At 41.0% G+C, this 9,630-nt stretch overlaps 1 protein-coding gene across 2 annotated transcripts; it reads left to right on the forward strand.

Annotated features, from left to right (window-relative positions):
* The first annotated feature begins 499 nt into the window (after positions 1 to 499).
* Positions 500 to 9,002, forward strand: LOC120796820 (protein snail homolog Sna-like). Of its 2 annotated transcripts, XM_040139905.1 has the most exons (3): positions 500 to 710; positions 4,172 to 4,804; positions 7,165 to 9,002. In XM_040139905.1, exons 1-3 carry the CDS (start codon positions 632 to 634, stop codon positions 7,341 to 7,343), a joined length of 891 nt encoding a protein of 296 aa, XP_039995839.1. In that variant the 5' UTR covers positions 500 to 631; the 3' UTR covers positions 7,344 to 9,002. The 2 variants fall into 2 exon arrangements, 1 of the variants encoding a protein (XP_039995839.1); XR_005708425.1 differs by lacking the exons at positions 500 to 710; positions 4,172 to 4,804 and adding an exon at positions 6,455 to 6,688 and having other exon boundaries at positions 7,165 to 7,278.
* Positions 9,003 to 9,630: the final 628 nt, after the last annotated feature.

Here is a 9,630-nt window from a genome sequence, read left to right on the forward strand (position 1 = left end):
TGTATTTCAGCCACTGCAGGGGAGGCGCAGATGACCAGTGGAAGAATATGGAGTGAAATTAAGTTGAATGAATATGATTTATGTAGGGAAAATAAACAAACAAGAGTTTGCTGATGCTACAATGCTGACCTTTATTTCACTAAAATTCAACTCAGATCCTTTTTTATTGGGTGCTTCCCCTATAATTGTTAATGATTGATAAAATCCTTTGTGTGTGTGTGTGTGTGTGTGTGTGTGTGTGTGTGTGTGTGTGTGTGTGTGTGTGTGTGTGTGTGTGTGTGGGGTGAACGTCTTTCGGCTTCTGAAGGGGGTGCATGCCAGCAAACCTTCGAGAACCCCTGCTCCATAGTCACCATTCATACATCTGTTTTGTTGGGGTGTGCTGATTGACACACAGAGCCCGCCCCCTGCACTTGTCCTTTCATTGTAATTGGCTCGACAGCGGTGCGTATGGAAATTCCCCCGCGCGACCCTTGGCTCTAGACAGCGGCAGAGTGCCCAAGGCCGCGGGCGAGCAGGGCGCAGAGCCACCGCACGGCTCCCCGCACACCGCCGGCGACAGCTGCTTCCGTTAACCGGCGGCTGTGGACCACCGTCGCTCCACATCGACTCCGGTGAAGAGGGCGACAACATGCCGCGCTCTTTCTTGGTGAAGACACATCAGAGCAGTAAGAAACTAGGCTACGGGGGACTGAAGACACAGACTGAGGGTAAGACTCTGTACTGGCCACAGCACCGTGTACTCCAGTGGAAGTCTGAGGCTTAGACACTGTACTTGAGTATTTCTTTATAAGAAAATAGAAATATTCAAATAGCCTAAAGTACTTGTTTCGCTGCTTTGTAGATTAAGAACAGGAGATAACCAGAGTTACATAAACTATCATAGAAAATGATACTTTACTGTTGTATCTGAAATTACACAACAATACATTACCCCTGCTACATAAAAATACTGTTTACTGATGCATACATCACTAACTGAACATTGCGAGCCTGAGAATGATTTATTCATTTTCATATTTAAGTATATTTTATTGATTAAAACTGTGAATGCAGAACTTTTACTTCACATGTCTCAAGTAAAGCATTTCAGTGTTTTTCCCCATTTGTAATGTCATAATGTTAATAACAATAATAATATTAATAATGTTTTATCCCAATATAGATTTTCTGTAGAGCAGCACTTTTTGTTCTAGTCTTAGATGTTCTTTGGCTCACAGTCATTAGATGATAGTTTCATAGAGATGAAAAACATCCACATTTAGAAGCACGCTTTAAAGACTTTGGCCATAGTCTTGTATTTATTCTGCTGCATGTTTTAAACCTTTCAGAGATTAATACATCTATTTTTGTCTTTAGCTCTTCACAAGATTATATAAATAAAGTAATGCATAAGGGGAAATGATTTATGTGGCCACACACAAAAATGTAGTTTAATGTTTAGCAGGTGCAAAATCCTTTCCAAAAGAGTTATAACATTGTCCCAGATCCTCAAGAGAGCAGAAGGGCCCCATTAAGCAGCCTCAAGAGCCTATGTAGCAGCCTTCCAGGCTCTCACCAACAAATCCCTCCTTCAACCTTTGTATTTGTTCCAATACAACCTTTAAAGCAAACTTGAGCTCTCCCCCCTCCCCATCCCACTGTAGTGATGAACTTCTGTTGTCATCGGAACAGGAGACAGAAAGAAGAGCTGGTAATAAGACTGAAATCATCTTCAGTTTAAAGGAAACAGTGATGCAAGATGTACAAACTGTTCAAATGTGTGTGTGTGTGTGTGTGTGTGTGTGTGTGTGTGTGTGTGTGTGTGTGTGTGTGTGTGTGTGTGTGTGTGTGTGTGTGTGTGTTCTTAACTCCTATATGTTTGAAAAACTCTTTGAGTTTTGGATCTTTTGAGTGGGGATAAAATTAAAACTTGGTTTCAAATCTGAAGTTTTCTCTTTAACATTAAATAAACATGAAACAGGCAGCAATCAGTGGCAAAGTTTGGAAAACAACTAGGGGTGGGCAGATTGATACCTAAAGAATCCACACTTCGCTACTTAGTCTTGTCTTGACTATAAATACTAACATCAATAGGATGATCCATCTTACCTTAGATCACTCTTCTTAGAGCAGCACTCTTTGCTTCTCTGCTGCTGTTGTGTGTATGCACTTATCACCTCACTGGTTCAATCGGTAGTATTAAAACACTCCTCTGTTTTAACATGCATAATTTGCCGAACTTCTATTGTTCGGCAAATTATTTTGTTGTAATGAAAATATGATGAGAGGGAGCTCAGTAATGATGCATTTGATTCATAAATTACACTTTGGTACATGGTTGTACATTAACCACTTATTAATTATTATTAAAAAGTTTATTAGTCTCAGTATTGGTGATTTTGGCCCTGGAATTACTTGGTAGCTGATCGAAATTTTGTGGTTCATCCTTAGTTAACTTTTAAGATTAAATTCAGTTTAGTAAAGGTGAGATAAGCTGAATTCATATTTACTCTGTTTATTTTATATAGACACTGCCACTTTAGATTAGGGCTTGGGTGTAGATCTGGAAGTGAGAGATCATAATTACAGAATGAATGTACACAGCTGTTGTTTCTGCTGTGTGCTGTGTAAGTTTGTGTCAGATCCCCATTTGTTCCCGGCATCAGTGATCAAAGAGGGCAGCAGTGAGTATCAGTTTTATTCTGCACATTAGAGACATTACCAAAACAGTGTAACATGTATCTTCAAGGCCACAAATGAATATCTTAAAATGCAAAATACATGCACTATCAGCAAATGTATACTCTGCCATAAAACAACAGCTTGGAAGTTGGGGCCACCACAGGGGGGCCAAGATAAATGTGAGGCATCACAAAGTAAATCTGAGGGGTCATAAGATGGACAACATGACAGGAAAGCAGAAAAAAACATTTATATTACTCAAAATTCAGTTTCTTTTTTCAGACATTCCTCTAATCTTTGCGTTGTTTTCTTGTGAAAATAATTGTACACTTTCATTCTTCTAAGAATTATTGCAATAAAACTAGAAAAACCAAGTTGAGATGGAAGAAAGAGTGAGACTGTGAGGACCCTTGAGTCACAATGTTGTATAAACACTGAATCTAACTCAATTACATCCACAGAATTGTATCTTATATAATATATAGTGCAAGATAAGATAATTTCAGATAATTTTGTCAAGTCGAACGTAATACAATACTCACAAGTTAGAAGAGTTACTAGTCACTGTAATCATTTCTCCTCTTGATACTGGCCATAAAGAGATCGCTTCATACAGTGACTGCAGTGTTAGAGGGACACATTCACAGATCAAATGGTCAAGTCTTTTTGGTATGAACTTCTTTTTTTGTGTTTCCTTGCTGAGTCTCGTCTGAGGGGTTCGGCTTAGTAGTTGCATGTAAAGGACTTGGACACAAACATCGCTCCAAATGAATCATAATGTTGCTCTGTAACAGTTTGCTAACTGTTTTAGAACAAGTTCAACATATCAACTTAAAAGGTGATGATATGTCGTTTTCTCCACTGGTTTCTGTTGAAAACAGGTGGACAAACATCTGTTATTGCAGGTTTAAGTGTAGTTGCTCTACAAAGGGATCTCTTCATGGCCAATATAGAGAGGAGTAATGATCATAGCAACCCATAACTCTTTCAGTGTTCATTTGGCATTTGAGCATTAGACTGGAAAAAATCTGAACCTGTCCTTTAAATATACAGAAATCACCAAGCATTGTAGTTGCTTGGGGGAAGCATCTAACAATTATAATCTGCCCAATGCATGTGTGTGTACTTGTATGTCTATCTTTGTGAGGACCAGGTTGAATTTTATACCTTGAGTGTTGGGACTTTTTTGGAAATTGAAGACATTTTGGCTAGTTCTCACTTTCTGATACACCTTCAAATGGCTGTTTGAGGGCTAAGACTTGGCTTTAGGGTTACGGTTTGAATTAGGTTAGGGTAAGTGTTGGGGTTAGGCATTTAAGTGTGATGGTAGAGGTTAGGGTTAGGAGCAAGGGAAAGCATTATGTCAGTGAGAGTCATCACAAATTTGGAAGTACAAACATTTTTGTGTGTGTGCGTGTGTGTGTGTGTGTGTGTGTGTGTGTGTGTGTGTGTGTGTGTGTGTGTGTGTGTGTGTGTGTGTGTGTGTGTGTGTGTGTGTATTTCACAGAGACCCCCTGTAGCACCCATGAAGACTCTCTGCTCTACAGTGACATCCTCCCTCACCATCAGCGCCTAGCCTCGAGCCCACAGCTACAGCATAGAGCCCAGTCTCTCTCCTACCCCTCCTCCTCCTGTGCTCTTACTCTCAGGGCAGCCCAACTGCATCTTCCATCCTCTCCAAATACCTCCCCTCTCTCCTTTTTAGGCCCCTCTTCGGAGGCTTACAGTAGAAGCTCTGCAGAAGCATATAAACCAGAAGAATCCTGTACCAAAGTGAACTTGGAAATCCAGTGTGTCACAGGAGACCACAGGAGTAGAAAGAGCCTCCTCCCTCCATCCCTCCCTCTTTTGGCCCTCTTTCCAGCCGTCCCTCCAGGCAGCAGTAGCCAGGAGAGCTTTGAGTGTTTGGACTGTCATAAAGAGCACTTGAACTTCTCAGGCCTGGCCAAACACAAGCAGCTCCAGAGTGAGTGGAGCAGTAAGAAGTACTTTAGCTGTAAGTACTGTGAGAAGGAGTACGTCAGCCTCGGAGCACTAAAGATGCACATCAGGACACACACACTACCTTGTGTGTGTAAACTCTGTGGCAAGGCCTTCTCCAGACCCTGGCTGCTTCAGGGACATATACGCACACACACAGGTCAGTGACACACACACATTCACACATTTAAGGATGTCCTCTTCTCATTAGAAAGTTCAAAAACCTCTTTATTAAAGAAGACTCCACCAATTCTATACATGAAGGTCAGTTTATTAGTCATGGTAATCACTACTCAGTCTGTGAAAACAGTTGTATAATGTCTTCTGTGTTTCTGGAGGAGCTTTGTCAAGTCTTATGATACTATAGTAATGCCATCAGTCTTATGTCAGTTTAGGCTTAGAGACGACAAATTTACAACAGAAATCTCTGTTTCAAACTGGAGGCATGACATTTGAAAAAGGTGTACATTCACGAGCAAGCCAGGAAAAGATGCTATAGGTTGCATTATGGGAAATGTAGGATCAAGTGTTTTTGATCTTGAATTATACTAGGGACTAAAAGTCAAGATCTGAAATTATTTAAAAATCTGTCTCTTATGAGTCCTCTGACTTTATGGAAGTGCAATACTACTTCAGTGGAGTACTGGAAGGCTTGGGAGAGAAGTTTAAACCCTACCTACCCTCTCACTTCCACACACCTGGTCAGCCACTGTGTAAAGTGGGCTCAATTGTGTCTCTCTCTCGAGTTACAGAAATATCAGATGCAGCCATAATCTATCCACAGATTTTCAATGATCGGGGGACTGTGAGGGCCATGGCAAAACCTTCAGCTTGTGTCTCTTGAGGTAGTCCATTGTGGTTTTTGAGGTGTGTTTAGGATCATTATCCTGTTGTAGAAGCCATCCATATTCAGCAGAGACAGCGTGATCTTTGCTCCCAGAATTTGCTGGTATTTAATTTAATACATTGTTACCTTTAACCAGTGAAATGTTCCCCATGCCACTGGCCGCAACAAAGTCCAAAGCATTATTGATCCACCCCTGTGCTTAATAGTTGGAGACGTGTTCTTTTCATGAAATTCTGTGCATTTTTTCCAAAATGCATCAGACTTGTTTAGATGTTCCTTTGCAAACTTCTGATGCAAAATTTCGTGGTGAGGGTGCATGAAAGTTTGCAGTTGAACAGGAGTTTTGAGTTGCCTTATATCAATTCTACAAGCAGTTCTCTCTTAAAGTTTTCCTGGTCTTCCAGACCTCAACCATTCCCATTGACTGCCATTTCTTAATTACATTACAAACTGAGGAAACACCACTTGAAAACGCTTAGCTATTTTCTTATAGCGTTCTCCTGCTTTTTGGGCAGCTGCTTAGAGGGGCCCATGGCTGATGATTGTTGGGACAAAGTTTGAGGAGTCAGAGTATTCATAAAGTTTTGAGATTTGCATCACCTGGCCTTTCCTAATAAGGTCTTAGACCTCGGTCAAAGTTATCTGAGACTCAAATCTCCTGGGGTGCCCAAATTTTTATATGGTGCTCCTTTCCTTTCTTTCATTCTAAAATTGTACAAAACAAAACTAATACAATAATCTTGCTTAAGCTGTTAAAAAGAATGTTTCTATCATGATCTATCCTTCTACCCTGTCTCCAACCGCTTTTCACTGTTCCCAGGCCTTGTTCCTCCCCTTATCTCCCTAGACCTTCCCATTCTCCTGATTGTTTCACCCATTCACACAGTTGTTCACACTTGTCATCAACCCTGCAGTCCCCTGGTCTCTCCCCAACTGCACCTCATTCAGTAATCAAGCTTGGACTATATATACCAGTTCCCTTCCTTTATTAATTGTCAGTTTGTCTGTTCAGTTCCCTTGAGTTACTGTGTGCTTCTGTTTAGTTCCTTTTCATGTGCCTAAGTTCTGCCCTGTGGTTTTGCTACCTGAGATTTGGATTTCCTGAGTTTTGCTTGCCCCTGATTCCCAGCTAGTTTCCATGTTGGCTAGCAACCCCCCCTGCCTGCTTGAACTTCAGTTTTTTCCCACCGTCAGCCTGTAAGCCAGTTTTTGTTTATTAAAGACTACATGCCTGGTGTCTGCCTGGTTTAGTGTCTGCATTTGGGTCCTCCTGTTCTGAATCGGCTCACCATTCCATTTCATCTTTGACTATGTCTTTTGAGATCAGTTCATCTTCAACTCACTTAACTTAACTATTCACAGTAAAAGAAATTTTGACCAGGGGTGCCCAGACTTTTATCATGCTATTGTATATAGGAGGGGTGGGAAACCTTTTACCTCTCCCTACCCAAGGACCCATTGTCATAATCTGTCCATGATCATCAAACAGGTCTGATTTCTGGCTACTCTAGTCTCATACCCCAACACTGTGGTAGTCTGAATGGGGTATTATTCTTAACTTGGAATGTGGTTGTGAATGGTCAGAGGGATCATGGATTACTTGAAACAATAATATAACACCCGGTCTTAACTGACGTAAGTCTTTTTGTTCCTTCTTTTTGTTCCTTCTGCAGGAGAGAAACCGTTCTCGTGCCTCCACTGCAGCCGAGCTTTTGCTGACCGATCTAACCTGCGAGCTCACCTCCAAACCCACTCTGAAGTGAAAAAGTACCAGTGTGCAAGCTGCTTCAAGACCTTCTCTAGGATCTCACTGTTAGCCAAGCACCAAGAGGCAGGCTGCCCTGTGTCCTGACAGCCTGTAAACTCCATCCTGCTCCAAAATACACTTCTGTAGAGCCTCACTGCTGGCTAAACAACAGTGTCTTTGGGATGGTCTCCAAAGACCCTCTAGTATCTTTGCATAATTTGGTGTGTGCATCACAAAACCCCATGCCTGAACATAGGGGGAAAAAGCTGTCATGTGACTGCCCGTTTTTTTCTTCATCAAAACAGTTATTTTCCAGAAGCACCTTGACAAAATTGTGTATTAGCATCTGTAATTTCCTGTTGGAAACCATTTGCTTAGTTATCCAAGTGTATATGTCTACAAAATGTTTACAATGTTGGACAGATTGAGAAAACCACAACTGAGTCAACATCAATTTAATGGCCACAAATGTATGTTGATGTTCATGTTGCTCCTAGGGCCTGATAGCAGTGATGTTAGAACTGACTGACTTGCACTAGTAGGTCACAGTTTGGCCAAGTGCCCACTACATTGTTTCTGTCATTATGGAGTCTTGTGGCTCCCTGTGGACACTGTGATGGCATCTTTGTACCATGCTCCTGACTTCATCTGAGACACCCTGGTTATCAAACATCCTGGATGTTTTGAGATAGAATTGCAATTCTGTGTCCCGTTGTTGATATATCCAGTATAGGTTTTGATTTATAGTTAGGTAATGGATTTCAGTTGTTGGTGTCACCACCACAGTAGTAATACTAAAGTGTTATCAGGCCATATCGTGGTTTAAACATCAGTAATTGCTGATATTCATCTAGTCACTGTGATAGAGAATGGTGATTACAGTGCAGATGTCTTTGTTAGATGTGTGTTTCTGAAAGAGTCTTTCTTCAACTTGCTTCGTGTTGTCCCCACTCAGCAATCTCTCATTAGAAACTTGGAGGAGAAAATAGCTGTTGCACTTCAAGTCCCCTCATTGTATCTCTCTGTAGGTTAGTGAGGAGGTGCACATTATGTACAGAACAGTCTATGACATACTGCTGGTGTTTGCACAGGCCCCACTGCTGTGCCGTAACAGAACTATAAATCTAGCTTTAGTCAGCAGTCTTGTAAGGTGAGCAGTCAAATGAGCAACAAAACATCTAGTGGGCACCTGGTCCTGCCCAGACGGCAGCATTGGTTGTGTTCATAGTCTTTATGGTAAGGCTTTTTTTCTGTCTAGAGAGAGGCATGCATAGAACTATGAGCAAAACGGAGACAAATTAACATGCTGTCACTCAGGGTAGTCACAGGGATTACTGAGCTGAGGAGTAAAAGGCACCCTAACAAACAGCTGAAGCAATGTTTGTATTGCCTTAAAGACCCACCTTGCAACAGGTAATCTTAGGAAGACCTGGGTATCAAAGTCAAATGAGATAAACCCAAAGATACAAATAGTTTAAAAAAAAACTGAATAAACACCAAATTTGAGTGGTGGGTATGTTACAATTAATCAACTGGAATAGCAAGTAACAAACTGAGTACTCAGTTACATGAAGTTGGCATTGTATCACATCAAGATTGTGCTGGATATAAAGGTGTTTTTTTTTTCTGTTTAAAATTGCATTTTGTTTGAAATTATTTTAAACTTAGTGAATAAAACTTAAGAAGTAATAGCAAAATTTTAAGTTCTGTTAAACACTGCATTGTTATGTATATTTTTGTATTAAAAATGCTTTGACTTAATAAAAATAAAGTCCTGGCCTTTTTTGTGTTTCAGTGTGTGACAGTTTGACAACATGAAGGAACAGATGGAACGCTGGTGTTAGGAAGCTCATTGACAGGAAGTCATCTTTACTGGAAGTGATAAATCCAAAACCTATTGTAAAAAAGTACAATATCACATCAATTCTCACCAGAATTCATCCTGTGCCTCCTTAATGACTAACAAACATTCACAATGCACTTCATAGCAAAACCTTTTGGCTTGCTTGTGGTGTCAAGCTGTAGATATAAGCATAGCATTAGATATAAGCAACATGGGGGCCCACCCATCACAACATTGCTCTGCAGCACCACAGGTGGTCAAAGATTCCACTTCTGCACTACATTGTGCCAAAGGTTGAGGTTTATTTACTGTCTCTCTGTCTCTCACTCTCTCTCCCGCTTGCTCAATCAGCTGACTGAGGGCAACCCAATCAGATTCTGACCTAATCTCTGTGAGCCAATCATCTTATCTTTCAAAATTTAAAACTATTCCTCTCCCTGCTGCTGTCAGCCGTCATTTAAGGATTAGATTGATGCAGCCTTCCTCCACTCCATTCACCTCTGGTTTTATCAGATCCAGTGCCCATGGGTTCTCCACTGAGATCATCAG

This window comes from Xiphias gladius, chromosome 11 (genome assembly GCF_016859285.1).
Source record: "Xiphias gladius isolate SHS-SW01 ecotype Sanya breed wild chromosome 11, ASM1685928v1, whole genome shotgun sequence".
In the NCBI taxonomy this organism is placed as follows: Eukaryota; Metazoa; Chordata; class Actinopteri; order Istiophoriformes; family Xiphiidae; genus Xiphias; species Xiphias gladius.